General features: G+C 52.5%; 1 protein-coding gene across 2 annotated transcripts; it reads left to right on the top strand.

Moving 5' to 3' along the window:
- Nucleotides 1-74: 74 nt before the first annotated feature.
- MFSD4A (major facilitator superfamily domain containing 4A) lies at nt 75-19,498 on the top strand. Of its 2 annotated transcripts, none has more exons than XM_083812513.1 (10): nt 75-429; nt 6,081-6,279; nt 6,406-6,645; nt 11,395-11,563; nt 13,274-13,389; nt 14,429-14,602; nt 16,462-16,609; nt 17,279-17,349; nt 17,567-17,687; nt 18,358-19,498. In XM_083812513.1, exons 1-10 carry the CDS (start codon nt 200-202, stop codon nt 18,420-18,422), a joined length of 1,533 nt encoding a protein of 510 aa, XP_083668639.1. In that variant the 5' UTR covers nt 75-199; the 3' UTR covers nt 18,423-19,498. The 2 variants fall into 2 exon arrangements, with proteins under 2 accessions (XP_083668639.1, XP_083668640.1); XM_083812514.1 differs by lacking the exon at nt 75-429 and adding an exon at nt 632-2,930.
- Nucleotides 19,499-19,663: the final 165 nt, after the last annotated feature.

The raw sequence follows: 19,663 nt of genomic DNA, 5'->3' as shown, positions 1-19,663 counted from the left end.
CGCTCGCCCGCGGGAGGCTCCGCCCGGCCCCGGGAGGAGGAGGAGGACGAGGAGGAGGAAGGAGGAGGAGGAGGAGGAGAGGGAGGAGGCGGCGCCCGGCGGGGCTCGGCGGGCTCCGGAGGCACAGCCGCGAAGGAGGAGCGGGGCCGGGCGGCGCTGGAGCCGCATCGCCGCGGGCCGCCCCGCGCCGCCGCCCAGGATGTGGTGGGACGAGCGGGTGTCGGCGAGGTTCCGCAGGAACCTGCAGCCCACCCTCACCTACTGGAGCGTCTTCTTCAGCTTCGGCCTCTGCATCGCCTTCCTGGGGCCCACGCTGCTGGACCTGCGCTGCCAGACGCAGAGCTCGCTCTCGCAGATCACCTGGGTCTTCTTCTCGCAGCAGTTCTGCCTCCTGCTCGGCAGCTGCCTCGGAGGGGTCTTCAAGAGGACGTAAGGAGCCGGGAGCCCCCCCCCCTCCCCCCGCAGCAGCCCCGGGCTGGGGGCGGCCAGCGCCGGGCCCCCCGCGCCCTCCCCCGGGGCTCGCACGGCTCAGCCGGGGCGCGGAGCCCGGCGGCCCCCCCGGCAAATGGTGCTGGGTGCCGGGTGCTGGGTGCCGAGGGGAGGCTGGGGGCGAGGGAGAGAGGGAGGGAGCCGAGGGGGGGCAGGGGGTGCTGCTGGGGGCTGCTCAGGGCCCCGCTCGCCCACCCGTGCCCTGCCACCCGCTGCCCGTGCCCCCGAGCTCGGGACAGGGGCAGCCGCGGCGCGAAGTTACAGCGAGAACTTCCTGGAGGATGTTTCCCTTACCCGAATCGCTTATCGCAAAGATAACATCGAGGGCCTGTTTTAATAACCCCGTGTCAGGAGCTGAGGCACTGCCAGGCCCCCCAGCAGCGGGGGCTCACGCACGGCGCGATGCCAGGGGACGAGGGCAGCGGCGGGCGTCAGCGAGGTGCAGCCGAGCAGGGACTCGCACCGAGCTTCTGCCCAGGATGTGTTTAAATTAAGTAATGTGCAAGGCTCAACCCTAAAGGTTGCCAAACTGGCACTTGGTCGGAGGCTTGCTGACAGCTCCGCTCTCCCGAGGCTCAGCTGGTTATTTACATTGCCACTCGTTCTCCAGGCAGTGGTGTAACGTTTCACCTCCGCGTGCGTCTCCAGACACACGTCATCTGTATAAATTTAACACGTATATAAAAGAATCTTGCATGAGCCCTTCAATTCTGTCCAAAGCCCGTTTAAAAATGGTTTGTTTAACTCTTGTCTCATGACAAGTGGAGAGCATTGGCTGAGTTAGGTGGCATCAGAGCACCTGTGAAGTTACCATCCCCGTCCGGGAGCTGTCCCAGCCGCCGTGCCCAGGCAGAGCCCAGAGGTTTTGCGGAGCAGCCCAAGCTGTGCTCCCGTGGGCTGTGCCAGGAGAGGATCACGGTGTGGGGGGACGGGGACGGTGTGTGGGGACCTCGCCCTGGGTCCGACACAGACCCAAGGCTGCCGGGTCGGCAGGCAGTGCTCTGTCAGCCCCGCTCTGCTTCGAGTGTGTTTGAAGGAGCGGCGGAGGAAAAGGCAGAATTGTTTCCTGTCATCAGCTTCCTACCCAAAACCTCCTGCCCTTGGCCAGCACCTCGTAAAAACCAGCTTGAGGTTTCGTGGTTGGAGACTCCTGAACTTTTAACTCTGCAGCAGCAAGTTGGGGAGAACAGCGCGCGCACTGCTCGCTGTGGCTGCGCACCAGGACGCGCTCGGGGCAGGCGATCGCAGCCTCCCTGAACAAGGGGCTGTGCTGTGCCCGCGAGCCCCGGCGAGCAGCAGCAGCGCTGCTGGGCAGGAGGGTGTTTTGGGTGGCTGTAGTTTGTGAGCGTGCCGGGGTTACTCGGAGCAGCGCAGTGGTTTGATGCGTGGGTTTGCGCAAGCACGTTAAGTGTGCGGGCTCTGAGCTTCGCTCTCCCCTCCTGAGTTGCCCTGCCACGTGCTCCTGCTCCACGGGCTGGAGAACCGAGTGGTCCCGGGGCAGGCAGGAGCATCGGGATGGGCTTTGCTGGCTGGGAGAGGGTCCCAGAGCCTCACCTGGCAGCAGTGCAGCTGAGCCGCGGTCTGGCTACAATTAATTTCTAATGTCTCAGGGACACAGGCTTGCTTTTGGTTAAAATCATGTTGGTCTGAGCCCTCTGCTCTGAATGATGAGCATGTGTGAGAAAGCAGCGTTGTGGCTGGGTTTAGTGGCAGAAGGGGCAGGTGGCACCTGAACGCGGCTCTGGTTCCTCTCCACGGAGAAGTTGCTGAACACGGGGCCGTGGTCTCTGCTCTCCCGGCCCTGCTGGAGTCCTGGAGCGCTGCGAGGACAGAGCATAACGACGGCAACAGTCCCTCCGCAACTCGGTGTGCACCTGGATTGCCAGGACAAGCTCCAAAATTCCCTCTCCTGCTAGATTTCAAAGAAAAAAGTTTGTAATCACAAGCAGTGTACAAACGTAGCTGTTGCTTCCACTGCTTGCAGCAGGACCTTGGCTGTGCCCTGCGGCCCCTTGGCTGGCCGGGGGCACGGAGCAGCCTCCCACCTCGCTGCCGTGCACGTTGGGCAGCTCAGGCTCACAGCACGGGCTCTGCTCTCTGCTAACGTGTGCCTGGGGATCGCTGGGCTGTACCTGCAGCTCTGGCTCAGAGAGAATTCAACTTTTTGTGAGGTATAGTGAAATCGTTCTCTCACGTAGGTGGGAATAAGGTTTGGGGGTCCTGGTAGAGGTGCCTTGACCAACACAGCCCTGGGAGCAGCTGATGCCCTTCGTGAGGAGCTCTGTGCACCCACGGGTGAAGTGCACCAAAGGCTTTTCTCTGCTGGCCTTCACCTTTTCCTTTTCAATCCATTTTTACAGGATTTTATGGTTGCATTGTAAAGCTAAAGCCGTGCTCGCTCTGTGCTGCTGTGCCACACGTGCTCGGGACAGAAGCACCAGGTAACTGAGCACCTGTACCCCACCTGGCTTTTTTTCATTCTGAAACTGCCTTTGTGAAAACATTGCGTTTTTGCTTTTGCTCCCAGTGTCAGGTCAGCCTGAGCACACCCCACTGGCGTTAGCAGAGGAGAGGAGGGGGCTGGCGTGCCTGTTGCTGTGTTGGGACCTTGTGCAGGCTCTGCCTGAAGTCAGGATCCCCACCGGGACCAGGAGGGTTATGAGATGGGACCCTCTGACCCTTCCTTCTTTCACCTGAACCCCGGGTGCCCGCTCATGCCGCAGAGCGTCCTCTGGGAGCAGCGGCCCCGTTCCCTCCCTGCCCTTCAGACGCCCGTCCTCTGAAGGTTTCTGCTCAGACACGTGGATGGTGCACACAGGACGGTTCTCACTGCAAAGGAGAGCAAAGCCTTGTGTTGCTGGGAGAGCACGGAGCATGGTGTCAAGCGCGGGCTCCTCGGGGGAGGCAGCACCACCCAGCCAGGCTCCTCCACCCTGGCCAGTGCTTCCCGCTGGAGACCGGGGTACCCGAAGGCAGGAGTGAGATAATCCAAGCCCTCTTCTTCCTCCGTGTCCTCACCTTGTCCTCTTAGGGCTTTGGGGTTTTAATGATCCGTTTTGCCAAATGGAATTAACCTGATTATTATTTTTCTTCTTGACGTGTTGGACTTAGAAAATGCTTCCTGAGGTAGGGAAAAACGTCCTGCGAGTTGGAAAGTGCCCACTGCGACAGGAGCCGTGAGCTGGGACTCGTTCACACTGCAAGGGAGGGAGAGGGCGAGCTTTGCTGGCAGTGACCGCAGCGTGGTGGTACATCCCATGGAGCAGGTCAGCCCAAACCTTTTGGTGCCAGGCTGCAGATCTTCCCCCGAGGGTTGTGATGGAGCTGGGAGGTGCGCAGGGTGCTCCAGGAACCCAAGAGTTCAGAAGGATCATGAAGCCCACTTTTGCAGTCTGTACTGAAAATCAAGATGAAGCAAGCTTTTGCCCGTGGCATTACCAGACTTGTTTCATGCCCTGCTGGAACAGAGCCTGCCTCGGGACAGGCAATGGTGGCGGCTGGCACAGAGCTGAGCTGTGCACCCGAGGACAGGTTCATGACGGGCAGGGCAGCAATGTCACGGCATTAACATCAGGGTGGCTGTTTAAGCCCTTTGGAAGGGCACGTTGGCTTCACATCAGCAAGGCACAGGGTTCAGACCCACTCTGAAAAGGTGCTCCTGAAGAGGTTTGTCTCTGAAGGCATCCCTGGCTGGCTGTGCGGTGCCTCCGTGGGTGCTGGGCAGTGTCCCTTGAGTACCCCAGGGCGATGCGGTGTGGGAGGGCGGCAATTCCTTGGTGCCCCCAATAATGCCAGAGCCAGGGAAGGGGCAGGAAGGCTGCGTGCTGCCCCAGGCTGTGTGTTGCTGCTGTCTGGGGGCAGGCTCGATCGTGTGATTAACGTCTTACGGCTGCAGGCAGGAATTTCTGCTCTTTGGGGAACGGTGAGGTTGTGCAGTGCTTTTTAAGAACGTATTATTTGCAATTAATGTTTAACTCCAGTAATGAATGTGCTCCCTAGCCAGGCACACGCAGTGCTGAGGCTGCCTTGCTGGGGCTGCAGAAGAGAGGAGGCATTTGGGGAGGTCTCGGTGCGCGTTCCTCCATCGCTCCCAGCCTCGGACTTGCCAGCTGCTGGTGCCTCTGCTGCTCGCCCTCCTGCTGTACCCTGTAGAGCGCTGCCTCCTCTCTCCAGGCTCGAAGCTGCTTCTCGGTCATGTGCTAGCTGTTTTTCCTGCCGTAGCTGTGCACATCTCGCTTTGCTCCTTCCCTCCCCCAGAAATCCCATGCTGGATCCCCGTGTTGCTGTCAGAGGAAGATCGGGAGTCACAGCTTTACAAAACATTGGCTCGCCCAGCGTGGTCTCGCTGATGGGTGAGTGAGGTTGGGCTGGGTGAGGTGGGCACACCGAGCCTCCGGTACCACCCAGCTTGTGCCACCAGGCCCGAGGATAAAGGACAACTGCTCTTGGACTGTTTTCCTCCTGACACTGTTGAAGTGCAGCATGAGCAACAAGCAGGACATAGGAAGGCAGATTACTGAGAGTTTGCAGATGAATGAGGGCCACGCAGAAGCACGGGTGTGACGTGCCTGAGGCTGAGCCGTTCTGGACGAGCAGCCAGGGCAGGAGGACCAGCACCGTGGTGCCCAGCCGGCTCTTGTGGTAGCTCTGCCTTGTGCCTCCCCCATGCCTTCTCCTGCCTCTTTGGGCAGAGCGTGAAGTGGCTGCAGCAAGCAGATGGCCTGGGGGAGCGAGCTGTGGGCGTTTCACCTGCTGGCTCCGTGCCTGTGCTGGGGATGGACGTACCCGTGCGTTCCCCCAGCTGCACTCATTGCTCCTTGGCAGCCCGTGGCAGGGAGCTGCCGGGCGCTGCACCGGGCTTGGGGCAGGGCGTGGGAGCCCGGGCTGGGAGGGACGCGCCCGTGCTATTTACTCGCTGCTGTGACTCTGGAGTCCCATCTTTCTGCTAGCCTCAGTCGTTCCAGTGCTTCGCTGTCTGGTCCCCGTTTCCTTCCTTCCTTCCTGCCTTTGGACTTGGCAGCTCCGGAGCAGCGCGGTGCCAGCCTGGGTGCCGTTCTCGGGCTGGCGCTGGGCTCGCGGTGCAATGCACCAGCTTCCTGCACCGTGCCTGTCCCTCGGGCTTCTCCCATGGCACGAGCGGGTCAGAAAGCGGCCGCCTGTATTGAGAACGGCCACGGTCCTGAGCTCTGCCCTGCTGTGCTGGGGGATGGGTGATGCTGCCAGAGCAGAGCACAGGGTGCAGAAGGGGAATGGTGGATCGGTGCTGTTAACAAGGGAAGGTTCTCGGGTTGTCTTCTGCCTTGAAATGTGCAGAAAAGGTTTGAAGGGATGGTTGCTCATCTTGAAAGCTGCCTAGAAGATCTGCCTCTGTGGGGCACCACGCTCCAGGCAGGAGATGCGGTGCCCTGGGCTGGTTACGGCTGGATGTGGGGGCAGAGGGAGCAGGGTGTCCCCGTCAGCCTGCGGGGACATCGCCTGCAAATGTCTTTGCCACCCTGGGGTTGGGGCCGAAAACACAAGGCAGTGCTGTGTTATGGATGCTGCTCTCACGACACTAACACTGTCCTGTCTCTCCTCGTTCCCTCCCTCAGGTTGGCTCAGTCGCTGTTTGCGCTCTTCGCCTCGTCCCTCGCCATCTCCCTGGTCTTTGCCATCATCCCCCTGTGCCACAATGTGGTGGTCCTGGCTGTGGTCATGGCTGTGGCGGGACTGGCCATGGGCTGCATCGACACCATCTCCAACATGCAGCTGGTGAAGATCTACCAGAAGGACTCGGCCATCTTCCTGCAGGTGAGCGTGGAGCCTGCGTCCCCCCTGGCTGTGCTTCCTCCCCTGAGGAAGAAGAGGGAGGAGCGCAGCCAGGCTCTGAAGAGGGCCGTAGCCACCAGCTCTACTTGCGTGCCTCACCTCTTGCAGGCCCTTCATTTCTTCGTGGGCTTTGGAGCGCTGCTGAGCCCGCTGATCGCTGACCCCTTCCTCTCCGACACCAACTGCATCCTCTCGAACGCCACGGCCAATGCCTCCAGCAACCTCCCTCACATCCGCAAGTCGCTGGTCCCGCACCACCCGGGCAACCTGTCCCACTACGACCTGCCGATGAAAGGCATGGTGGTCACCCGCGTCTCCTACGCCTTCTGGATCATGGCCCTCATCAATGTGAGTGCTGCAGGGGCTGTCGGTGTGCCGCAGACCGCGGTGGTGTTTGGGGGTGCCCGTTGGGTGGTGCCAGCGATGGAGGAGGCGTGCGGGTGGTTGTGCTGGTCCGCAGCAAAGGGCCGTGTTTGCTAATGCCTGGGTCACAGCAGCAAGGAGCAGGTGCCCGGGGCAGGATGTGCGCGTGTGGAGTGCGACCGCGCAGCTCATGGTGCTGAGCTGTGGGGGCTGTGCTGTTGGATGTGGTGTCACTGTACTGTCCTGCGGGTTTTGTCTGCTCTCGCTGGAAGCTGCTAGTTCCTCTGGCATCCGTGTAGTCAGGATTTAGAGTGGTTCTCAGTGCTCAGATCCAAAAAACTTCCTCTGCGGTCAGCCTGGGGACGGGGCTGGTGGCGTGGGGAAGGCGTGGCGGGAGGGCGATTCACAGCCTCTGTATTTGTAGGAAAATGCCCACCGAAGGGCTGGGTTACTGGGGCTGTCGCTCCCCTGGTGGCAGCAGCAGCCCTGCAAGCGTGCGTGCAATTGCCCGTGTCGATCTGGAGCGATAAGGGCAGTGGGTGTTGCAGTGAGCATCAGCCCGGAGTGCTGCTGGTGGTGCCTGGATTGATGCTGAGGGCAGCAATGGCTTAATGTTGCTTTTTTTTCCCCGATCAACTACGAGGGCAGTTTTTAGAAGCAGGCCCAGTGGCTGCTCACTGCCCCCAGCTGTGCAGGTTTAGCCATCGCCCTTCCACTGAAATGCAAAGCTGTGCTGGTGCTCCCTCTCCCCAGCCCAGGCTGACGAGCAGCCCGTGATCTTCCGCTGCTTCATCTGTGCAAGGCAAAGGGCACAGGTTCTTTCTGCTCGTGGTCTGCCCGTTAGGTGATTAACTAAAACCCCAGCACACCTATTCCAGCAGTGCTCATCGGGCCCGCTCAGCTCGCTGCTGTGAGCAGAGCCGTCAGCCCAGATCTCTGGGCAGGTGCTGAAATGAGTTCCTCTGCAGAAGTACCGAGAATGATGTTCTCTGCCTAGGAGAAGGCTGCTGTAATTACCTCTGACTCTGTGTATGCCATGGGAAATGTGCTTTTAATTACACCAGAGCAGTATCTATTTTGCCAGCCTATCTTGGGCAAGCCAATTTAGTTTCAAAGGCAGCGCTTAATATCTGCCTTGAATTCAGCGCGCGTCCAACGCCCGGAGCACTGACGGGAGGGCGGTCAGCAGAGCCCGCTCTGTTCCCACCACTGGCCCCTGGACATTTTGCTGCTGTTGCTGCCCACGGGAGCAGGATGGGACCCCGGGCTGAGTCCCTCTGCACCCAGCAGCTGGTGCGGGCAGGCCACGAGCTGGTCTTGAGCATCACTGCAAGCGCTGTCGGTGTGGGTTGTGTGTGCACGCAGCGAGCAGGACCCCTGGGGAGGCAGCGGGATGCTGGTGGGCTTCTGGGCTGAGGATCAGGTAACGAAGACAAGGGGAGCTGGGGAGTCAGACACGCGCTGCGCACGCAGCTCTGGCGTCTCCTTGCCAAGCAGAGCCGTTATCGTCTTCTCCAAAGCCTTGCAGAGGGAGCTGATTTGATTCCTTATTTAAATGGGATAACCCCGCCCGCTGGTTGGAGATAGTGTGGGCAGCTGCGCTCCAGAACCGACCCTTTAAGGTGTAAACATTTGAGAAAGGAGATGGAACTGAAAACCCCGGGGAAGGGGATGAAATGAGTAAGCTGTAGAAATGGAAACCAGAACCAGCAACTTTTTTTTTTTTTAAATGGTCAAAACCCCAATTCCGTGCCAGTTCTCAGAGGGCTGCGTGTATTCTGACAGGACAGCTGAAATGATTCATTTCAATTTCTTGCTTTGTTTAAAGTTGAAATATCTCAATTTGACTTTGGCATGAACACAAAGTGTAAAGCCGACAGAATAGTTGTTTCAATGTTCTTGAAGCAAAATGTTTTTGCTTTAGTAGAATTAAATGGTTCAGCATTATCAAAATGAAGTGCTTGGATGACTCACAGCCAAAATTTTTCATTCTAAGAGAAAATTTTGGCTTTTCAGCCAGATTTGGAACAAAAACACATTTTAAAATTCAGTTTCCCACAGAACGGAAATTTCATCATCCTGCCTGTTCCAAGGGGCTGGAAGTCAGGAAAATGTTCCTCCGAGAGGGATGTGTTTGTCCGGAAGGTGGTTTCCCAGGGGAAGTGCAGGACACTCCATTGTGCTTAGGTTGCTTAAAAGTAGCCTGGACGCGATGGCAGGGAACAACCCCATGTTCCTGGGGGGGAAGACTGAAATAGAAACTGGAGGGCAGGATCCTGGAGTTATACTCACACTTAACGAGTTGTTGCATCACACAGTTGAGTTTATAATAACAGTTAAAAACTGCACGGGGCTGGGGGTGATGTCCCCAGCAGTTCAGTGCTGGGGCTGGAGCAGTAGCTATAGGCAGTGGGGCTCTCCCTGGGCATTTTGCCTTTCACCCCGTGCAGGCTCCCAGCTTGATGTTCCCGTGTTCCCTCCATGAGCCAGGCTTGTCCTCGCTGCTCCACCTCCAGCTGGTGCACACGGGAGCTGCAGGAGCTCGTGGTGTGGAAGGGACGGTCCTCGAGCTGTCCTGGGGCAAGGGTAGGCTGCACCTGCGGTGTGGGTCTGTTCCTTTGCCAGGTGAAATGTGCCCTGGCAGAGCTCCGCCGTTCACCTCTGTTTGCTCCTCTCCACCTGCCCGTGTAACAAGCCAAGTGCTTTCGCGGACGCCCCGTCCCCTGCGCGCACCCTGGATTTATGGCTGGGCTCTCCCGCAGGGCTGCTGGTCACGGGTGACTGTCCCCAGGCGCCCTGCCAGCAGGCTGACATGTGGGACACAGCCCTGGCTCGGGATGGGGCCCTGGAAACCTGCTTGCTCCTGAGCTTTTGCTTTCCTTTCTTCCCTGAGCTCGCTTTGGCATGGTAGTGGGCGAGGGCTGCGCTTGACGGCAAGTGAGAGTCCAGATTTTGGGCATTTAAACAGCCAGCGCTGGTGAGCCATCAGCAAGCAGTTCATGTCTTCATGGGGTCAGGACGCTCGTGCACCCAAGGCGCTGCCAGCTTTGAGGTGGTACTGCCTGGATAAAGGGGAAGGGGACGTGTTTGCTTCGGGGATGGGGATGCAGGAGCAGGGACGTGCCCATGGTCCTGCTGGGAACCATGAGAGCCAGGCACCGTGGCCCTTTGTATAGGCACTAAGCACTCCTTAAGTGCCCGGAGCTGTTATCTATCTGGCCAGTCCCTCTATGTGGTGTGTTGTTTTTTTTTTTTTTTTTTGCAAAATCTGCAGTTTAGAAGAATAAAAATCTGGTCCTGACCTCCGGAAGGATTAGAACTATCAAGCAAATGCGTTTTTCTTCCATGGGACCGAACTAACTGTTCCTATTCCCATTGTTCCCAGAACAATGAAGTCCTCATAAATGAATTCATGCAAGAGAGGCGGGTGTGGGGGGGAATTCTCCATACATTTAAATAGTGCCACGAGCCAACAAAAGGCAGGAAATTTGGAGCTAGAGCTCACACTTGCTCACAGACATGTAGAAAACAAGAGCTCAATGGCTGGAGAGTGAGCTGTCACTTAGGATTTCCTGGCTTTCTCCCCCAGTGTGTTGCAGAATAAACACTGCTTGGTTGCAGCAGGAGGAGGAGGAGGGAGGGCTGGCCAAGGGCAGACCCAGCTTCATTTACTTCCCTCTATTTTCTCTCCCCCCCAAAAAAAAGATCTAAGTCCCTCTGGATTTGGAGGCACCACCAAGTCGTGGGTGTGTGCAGGATGCAGGCTCGTCCCTGGGCACGAGGCAGGGAGGGAGCATGGTGCTGGGGGGTCCTGATGCTGCCGTGTGATGGATCCAGCGGGCAGGTGCAAGCCTGCGGTCCCTCTCTTTTGTCCCCACGTGTGTAGCACCAGGTGGAAAGCCCTGACTGCAGGGAACGGTGCTGGTGGGGGCCAGCACCCATGCAGTGGGGACCCTGGTGTGTAGGCGACTCTTAGGCAGCTGTGGCTGAGAGGGCAGGGGCTGGAGGAGCAGGGTGGTTGCTCTTGGTCCCAAGTCCCTCAGCAGAGGCTGTACTGAAGGGTTTGTTTGGGGCTGCTTGGCTGCAGCAGTGCCGTGCCCGTTGGCCCGGGAACCACAAGCTCGTCTCTTACGAGATGCTGAGCAACCTCTGCTAACGGCTGGACAAAGCAGGTTGTGGAGCAGCTTGTGCATTCCTCACAAAGCATTTCAGCCAAAGGTCTCCCATTCAAACTGCTCTGCTCTCCTTTCTGCTCAAGAAAAAAAGCTACTTTATTATTATTCTTTGTGCAGAAGTAGACAAATGCTTGGAAACCAGAACGTTTTGGTTTCAAAGGGTTGGTACAGGCTTCAAGAGGTGTGTATTGGGTGCCTTCTGGTCTAGTGCTCCCGTCCCCCAACCCAGATGAATGGTCCCAGCCCCACCAGGACCCACTCACCCAGATTGTTCAGATTGAGAATCTTCTCAGCTTGATGCCTTTTTTTTTTTTTTTTTAATATGTTTCACTAACAAGCCTCAGTCCTTCCTGCAGTGGCTCCTTACCCCTTTGCCAGCCTCTCTCCTTGCCCTGAGGTCAGGGCAGCATGAGGTTGCTCTCAGAGGGAGATTAACTCACCAATATCTATTGCGGGTGCTGAATCCAGCTTCCTAAAAGTCCCTCGTGAGTGGGGAACTGGACTGTGCTCTGTGTGGGATGTGTGCAGTGCTTACCTGCCCCTCTCTGCTCCTCCACAGCTGCCAGTCCCCATCGCGGTGTTCTTCTTGCTCTACAAAGAGCGGATGGTGCCGTGCTTCAACAGCAGCAGCCGTCCACTGCTGTCGGCAGACGAGCTGGCGATGGAAACACGACCTACAGTGAAGGACGATCTCGCTACCTCCGTGCAGAGACCCCACGCAGCAGGAGGTGAGCTGGAGGCACCTCTCTTACGGGTCTGGGGGAAGGGCCGTGAGCTGGGGGGGGGAAAAAAAAGACGAATTTCAGAATGTCTCCATTCAGTTTAACAAGTGAGCTTAATTGCTATTGTCTAAGGAGAGAACTTTCCAAAACATACAAGTGAGTGTAATCCAAAAGTACCCAAACAATCCAGTTTGGTGCCCAATTGCCCTCAGATTTGTTGGGACCGTAACCCCTGAACAGAGGTTAGTATGCTGCCACTGGGATCCCAGGCTGCTTTCCTGCAAGCTCCCCGAAATTAAACCTGGGCTCTCAAGTTTTTTAAGCACACGTGAAAGTCGTGCCCCTTTATTTTCTTCTGGTTTCCAGTCAGGTTTTGAGCTGGCTCCTCCGACTGTTCAGAATAAAAGTGGCGATCATTCTGCAGAATGCTGATTTGTTTTTTTATAGATCTGAAAGGAATAAGGATAGTGCCCTTGTTTGAGGCGAAAAGTTAAATTCCAGCAATAGTTTGAACTTGTGACTACACCCCGTTTTGTGGACAATAGTAGCATTGTTCTTTGCTACCCAAGAGAAACATATCAAAGTCAATTCTTCAGCTAGTGAATCTCGGAAGTAATCACGTTTTAGGGCTATGAGAGGAGTGTTGTTACAGAAGAGATGGCTTTACCGTAACAATTAAATTTTAGGGAAAACTTGAAAGCAGATGCAGTTAGAGATGTGGTGAGGTGCTGCAGAGAATGATTCGTAACCGTGCCTAGTTGTGTGGGTTCTCTGGTGTCTAGTAAGGCTGTGTTCATCTAATAGCATTTCCCTTAGCTGAGACACTGAGGGCTTCTTTCCTCAACCCAGCTGCCCATTTTCATACAACCCACTGAAGCCTCATGTTCATCAAATCTCCATCCTTCTCTTATACGCCTTTGGGATTAATCCTTAGAGAAGCAGGAAGGCTATATGGCTGACTACCGTGATCTTTGGCAGACACGTCTGTGCTGGCAAAATCCCTCCTTCCCCATAGAAGTAGTGAGAATTTCATCTTTGTCCGTGCAGGAACAATCATCTCACCTGCTCTGGGTTCCGAGCGCAGGTACGTTAAGGCTGGTGCTTTGCACTCCCTGGAGTGCGACAAAGTGGTGTGGTAGGGGCCAGTCGGCCGTGCCTGGGGTCCTGGTCCCCAGCTGGCTTGAGCACATTCTTGTTCTGTTGTCGACTCAGAGGAAGCGACACCAGCTTGTGTGTTTATCACCCTCTTTCCCAGAGCTGGCTTGTTTGGTTAAATATTGTTTTACTGAAGAATATGAGCTGTCCTGGGCAGGGCTCGCCCATGTGGCTGTACCGACTATGAGGGACGCTGAGCACGAGTGCTGGGGCTGAATGGGCTTATTTCTTTTGACTGTATGAGTGGGGCCAGCACTGTGGAGCTCAGAAATGGGAAGAAGAGCCTAAGCAGCTACTGAGAGATAAGCAGCAAGTATCTTGGAGAGCTAGGATCCCAGTCTGTGGATATAGCAGCCTCAAAGCATGTCTTCCTTCTGAAGTTTTATAGGTAGGTACAGAAAGCCGTGTTGGCAGAGGTTAGCAGTGTTCCACGTTGTTCACAGTCCTCTATGCGTCTCTGTCCTGCAGCCGAGCGCAAAACAAATCCCCATTGCGGGCTGGCAACCACCCAGCCCCAGGGGGACGTTCCAGCTAAGTTTGCTTTGCATTGTTTTTCACCAGGTCATGATGACTTATTTAGCTGCTGCCAAAGCAAAAACTTCAGAGGGGCTTCTTACACCTACTTCGCAGTCCACATCACTGGGGCTCTTGTTCTCTTCATGACTGATGGGATTGTGGTGAGTTCAGCTGATAGAGGGCTCTTGTCTGAGCAAAGCTATATGGCTTTCTTCCTTCCAAATCACTTATAACAGCCCAAACCCAGAGACAACCACATGTCCCTCGTGTGCAGCAGGCCGGACCTGAGGGTCTGCCTGTGCAGCAGTCTGGCTCCCAGGGTAGCTCATTAAAAGCTAATCAGTCCGGCTGATATGTGCCCTGCTTCTTGGGAGGGTTGTGTGACTTCTCTAAGGCTCTACGGTGCTGCAGCTAGATTGCTACTGCTACTAACCTAGCCAGTTTAGAGCTGGAGGTGTGGCGTTGTCTACTTGTGAGCAGTGGAGGTCTCTTCTCACTTCAGCCAGGGCACAAGCACAGCTTTGTTTTATGTCATAAGAAACGGTGGTTCTTTGTTTGACGGGTCTCCTGAGCCCACAAAATCCAAGAGGAGAGCATGCATGCAGTCCCTGTAGCGGCCTGACAGCATGTCCCTCACCAGCGCAGTCACAGCGGGTTTGCTGTACGTAGCACTTCTGTCCAGATGAGGAAGACTCACTCTTGGCTGGCTGCTGTTCCTTTTCTTTCAACAGTTTTGTCTCAGTCCACTCAGGGTAAAACACTGCTGAGTCTCACTAAGGTGTTAAACAGGAGTGGGGTTACACAAAGCAGCTGTCAGACGCTGGAACTTTCTAGGCCCTCCATCTTCAAGGCTGATTGAGTCTGGGTTCTTACTAGGAGAGGTGTTAGGAATGTGCAGTTCCAAGCCAGTCTTTAGGGAAGAAAGCATCTGTATAGATAAGAGCTTAGTATGCATTTTACCTAGCAGAGCTGTTAAGTCTTGCCCTTTTAGGAGTGCTTAAACCCCGTGTTCTCCTCCTGGTGGAAGCTTGTCTCCAGCTGCAAACTCTTGGGAACGAGGTTCTCTGAGGTTCGATAGCAAATCCATAGGTGGGCTGTCCTGCACAGTCACAACACTGTGAATACTTGAGGGACAGGATGAAGTTGCAAAGCCTGTAAATCACCACGTCGATGTGACATGCTGTTTTGTTTTTCCCACAGGGAGAGTACTCGGGCTTCATTTACAGCTATGCAGTGGAAGAGCCTCTCTCTGTAGTCCATAAAGTGGCTGGCTACTTGCCCAGCCTCTTCTGGGGATTCATCACACTGGGCAGACTCATTTCTATTCCCGTGTCCTACCGAATGAAGCCAGCGACTATGGTCTTCATCAATGTGGTAAGGGTATTTTTACCACGTCTGTCCTCTGCTTGCCTCCAAGGTGCTCGTTTTGGTTTTGGTGTGCAGAGCTGCAGCGATTCTCAGGGCATACCTCGGCCAGATTTGCACCAGGCAGTCTGACTAGCACACACGAGCTGCGTTAATCTTCCTCTGCAACACTCTCTGTGTTTGCAGCTGATAGATATAGGAGGTAGCTAGGACTTACAACTTGATTGTACTGCTTTTCTGAGCTTGCTCCTTGGTTAATCTAATGCCAGATTTCTGAGAGCACCTAGTGAAGTGTCTGCCAACTTTATTTACTTTGCACATTATCTTCTCTTGCATCTACAGGGAAATTAATGCTTGTGTTAGCCATAGGAAAGGGAAGGAAGTAAATCTACTAGTTTAGTAAATTCTCTGCTTAGACTGTAGCAGCTATGAAATAAATCAAGTTAATGTTAGTTTGCTTAAATTAAAATATATTCATTTGAAAAAAGGGGAAGGAAGCCTGTAAAGGGATATATAACAAAGATATATAGAAGGATGTGATAGACATCAGCGCAGGAGCTGGTCCCATTTCCCCATCATGTTGTGTTGTTTTTTTTTTTAAAGAAAAAAGATGGCAATTAATTTACAATTTTTTTAAACCAGAATTTATTTTCATAGCAAGCCTTACAGTAATATTGTGATGTGGTGAGAGAACAGGGTTGACAGTACACGTTGGGATGTTCTGAAGGCCAATGTCTGTTGCAGACAGGCCACAGGTGAGGAAGCTTGCTTGGCACCTTGTTGCTGGTCACTCTGAGAACAAATTTTTAGATACCAACAGCTGCAGCCAAATGAACTGCAATTATTTTTAAAATGAGTATAATAACCTCCTATTTCAGAACATAGTCACTAGTTACATGGGAACAGAGAAAGCTCAGCCCCAGCAGATCTAGATTAAATAGCTGGTGTGAGCAGTCCTATGCGTATGCTTAATTACTTTTCTTAATTGCATGACTGCTCTATTAAACCCGAGGACAGGACTTAGTTTTTTAGCAGCTGCTCATATTTGCAGAGAGGAGGGAAGAGCCTCCAACCCTTAATAGAAGCCTTCTCACTTCCCTTTAAAGGCAGGAGTAGTAGTATCATCCAAGGACAAAAATTGGCTTGACTAACGCTTGATGCCGTGCTTGCTGGTTAGTGCTGCTCTGTGTAGTACAACAGAGCAGTTCTTGGCAGGCGTTCCAGCATTATAGCAAACTGCAGTTTGAATTCGTTTTCTTTAGAATCCAAATTGCTCTTGTGTATATGTGCACACACCCATAATTAGGGCCTAAACGATTAAGAAACACAACTTGAGTTGGTATTGCAGAGCTCCCTCTGCTGACTCTTTGCCATGGCTAATTGTGTTGTGGATGCTTTTGCTATTACTTGTACACTAAAGCAAGCCAGAAGTGAGGGCAAGTTTGTTTAAACTTATTTGGTTCTTTGGCTCTGCTTGTGAGGGGTAGGGTTTTGAGCAGTTATTGAGAGCGAGTGAATGCTTTAGCCTGCTGAGTAAGACTTATTAATGATTGAAACATTTATATTATGGAGGTAGCAGTACTGTTGTATTTAAAGCCAAAGAAGTATTTTTCCAGACATGATCTTAAATCTCTACCTAATGAAGTCAAGACAGATAAATTACTTATAGTCATTTTAAGTCCCATTAGAAAAAGAACCAAATTCTGTACTGTAAAGATAGATGGATTTTAATTTGACTTGTTACCTCAGTTTTTTTTTACAGACTGTGAAAATGTAGTTGTTGTTGTATTATGCTGGGGAAAAAAAAAGCTAGAGTTACTGTAACTCAGCATTTACCTTCCTGCTGACTCTGTGTTTGTTGTTCACAGGTTGGAGTCCTGATAACCTTCCTCCTGCTCCTGATTTTCTCCTACAGTGTTGTCTTCTTGTTTGTGGGGACAGCATCTCTGGGTCTGTTTCTCAGCAGCACTTTCCCCAGCATGCTTGCCTACACTGAGGACATCCTGCAGTACAAAGGTAAGCAGGGATTTGGGCACGCCTGGCAGACTCTGAAAGTAGGCAGGTGCTCAAGGCTAGAGCTCAGACACCATCACACCTAGCAAATAAATCCCCTTCCCTCTTCAGGGATGCTTAGGAGGACTAGAAGAAAGATCTGCTATTAAATACAATTTTCATTCAAGCTTGTAGTCAGGAAACCCCACTGCACAAATCCCAGATTCACTGTACTAATAACTTCTACAGGCAGGGATCCAGACTGGTGCTTAGTTTCCTGCAGCTTTAGAGCTCTCAGGGACTGACGAGGATGTCTGTTCTGACAGCATCATCCAGGTTATCAGTGAACTGAAAATCCTGGTTTGGCCAGCTCTTATAGGAGGTCTCTGCCAACCTTCATCTCTGGGACAGCGATACAGAAGAATGAGTTTTTCTCAGCAAGAAGCAACAGCACCTCTGCTGACACAGACAAGTTACAGAACAGGAGATGGTTTTTGCCTTAAACTTTTATCTTTTTGTACTACCCACAAGTTAGAAGAGTGATTCTCAACATTAGATGGAAACATCCATTGAGCGTTTGTACATCTTGTACAGAGAGGTCCGTGAAAGAATAATTTAAAGAAGTTACCAGCCTGGTCCTGGTGGCTGAATCATTTGTTCTCTGTCAGTATCTCTCACACTGTTTCTTTGCAGGCTGTGCCACAACTGTGCTAGTGACTGGAGCTGGAATTGGAGAGATGGTACTGCAGTTACTGGTGGGATCGGTAAGTGTTGGCAAAGGAGAAAGACAGGGCATGCCAAAAACTGAGTGGAACTTTTAAATAGAAACCTTAGTCTCAGTTTTGCACAGTTGCTGTGGGGGAAAAGCACTGGTTTACATTTGAGTTATCGAAAAGTAAAGCTCTCGCCAATTGCTAATTAGGTATTTGAGTGCTATGATGACATGTCTGTTCCTATTTCTTTTTTCCCCTCCAATTGCAGATTATACACGATCAGGGCAGCTACAGTTTCCTGGTCTGTGGAATGATCTTTGGAGGCTTGGCCTTTACCTTCTACGCTTTCCTCTTGTTTTTCCACAGGATGTACCCCAAGCCCCTGTCAGGTAAGAAAGCGCCAGCACTAAGCCCTGCTTTATAACGAGAGGAAGAGTGGCATATGCATCAATACATAACCAGGGTGCAGCACTTCAGCAAAATGCAAGGAAATGTTTATTTTACTGCTGCTTCCTGCCCCTTCTTCCTGCTTTGACTTGCCCACAAAGCCTTGGCAGCCACAGCTCAGAATTTGCTTTCTTTTCTGTTGGAGAAGTAAGGGAAAAAACTAGGAATGGTCTGTGAATATCACAGAGGAAGCTTAAACCAAATCGGATGCCAGCTGTGCTAGCACTGCATGCTATGGCTGAGCTAGCAGGAGTAAGCCCTGCTAGCACAGACTGCACAGGCTTCCCAAGGCTGTTCCCTGGCTAAAATCCAGAGAGCAATTGGGTCTGCCCTCCAAAGCAGCTGTCAGGCTCTTGAGAAAAGCCTCACCGATTTAAAGATTTTTCTTACCTATTGTGTCGGTCTATATATACTGTTTTCCTTTTCAAGCACCTTTTACAGAAGGGGCACTGCATGACGGGCAAGTAACTTGTTCAGGTTACTGGAGATTGAGGCCTTTCTTCCGTGACCAGCAAAGCAAACAAACTAGTGGGGTGGGTGATAGAAGAGCAACATCCAGTGAGAGAGCTTGTGCACGTTCACTTAAATGTCTATCTAATGTCAATTTTGCAGATATGGATGCTGCCTCACCTGACAAACCAGCAGTAATGGATGACACTGGACAGTATCAGCGCTAAAGAAGTGGCCGTGCCCTAGACGAGCAATAAAACAGCACACAATTAAGCAGTACTATTAAGGATGATTTCACATTTAATGACTAAATCATGCAAGTTTTCTGCAATCAAAAGCACATTAGTCTGGGTAAGTCAGAATCAAGAAAACGTCCTAAAACACCATGGGAAGCTAAGCACAAGTTGCCCGTACCACGTGTACCAAAAAGACTATAAACATCAGACTTACCCTGTATCTGAAAGGCTACAGCAGTAGGGCAGGGATGATGGAGAACAGTTAGTCCTGCAAATGAGCTTTCATTACCGATTCAGGATGAAGGGTGGAGGTGAACAATTTGTTCCATATGTAAGACTTTGAAATTCTCCTGGCTTAAGTCATTGAACTTAACAGGTTTTTCTTTTGGCCTGTGAAGTACAGGAACCCTTACAATTTACAGCACAATACTGGTTTTGAGCTATTTTTTGGTGCAACACAGGAGTGGAGTGTATGTGATCTCCATGAATACTTCCAAATGGGAAAAATTATGCTATTGGTAGAACCCACCAAGTGCACAGTGGTAGCAGGCTCTATCTATATTTGCACAGTTGATTCTTGTATATTACACGGTATCAGATGTTCACTAAGACAGTGTCTTATTCAGCATGCTAGGGCCTCTTGATTATTAAAATCATTAGCTTTTTTTTTTTTTAGAGTCAAGAATGAGTTGTGATGTTTTGTTTTGCTTTAAGTCATTATGTTAGCTGCTACAGTTGCAGTGTCTTTTAGGGCAGTTTTATTTCTAGCTTCCAGTTGAAGCTTAAACAGAGGTATTTTGGAGCCAGCCTCCAGCTGTTTAATCTGTGCAATACTTATTATAACAGGACAGGTGCCTTCTGTAAGGTACTCTTATAACCCACGCATGGCCTATTACAAGCTACGAAGAAAGGACTGGCTTTAGAAGAATGTAAAGCTACATGCATCTATTTCTTCAGTGAGTGATTGGACATGTACTTTTTGCTTTAACTGCTGTATGTGGATGTACATATGTACGTGTGTATATAACGCAGTGTTTAATTAAAGGTGATTGATTGCTAGATTCTCAGCAAGACTGGACTCAGGTAACTTAAGCCCTTTGTGGCCAAGACTATCAGCTACTATATTCAACAGTTCTGACTCTCACATTTAGATTGAATCTAACAGCTGGTAAATAGAATTTCTGTTTTCCCAAGCAGTATATCTTACCTTCCATAAACTATCTTCATGCAGG

The sequence above is a fragment of the Anser anser genome (assembly GCF_964211835.1).
Source record: "Anser anser genome assembly, chromosome: 27".
NCBI classification, from domain to species: Eukaryota; Metazoa; Chordata; class Aves; order Anseriformes; family Anatidae; genus Anser; species Anser anser.
The sequence above is the reverse complement of the archived record's forward strand: the minus strand, read 5'-3'. Positions and strand labels throughout refer to the sequence as shown.

What these genes read in the sequence shown, in the direction of transcription:
- MFSD4A (XM_083812513.1), top strand. Translation starts at nt 200, where the DNA reads ATGTGGTGGGACGAGCGGGTGTCGGCGAGGTTCCGCAGGAACCTGCAG. An exon ending in ACTCGGCCATCTTCCTGCAG is followed by an intron (nt 6,280 to 6,405) that starts GTGAGCGTGGAG and finishes CACCTCTTGCAG; the next exon opens with GCCCTTCATTTCTTCGTGGG. An exon ending in GGACATCCTGCAGTACAAAG is followed by an intron (nt 16,610 to 17,278) that starts GTAAGCAGGGAT and finishes GTTTCTTTGCAG; the next exon opens with GCTGTGCCACAACTGTGCTA.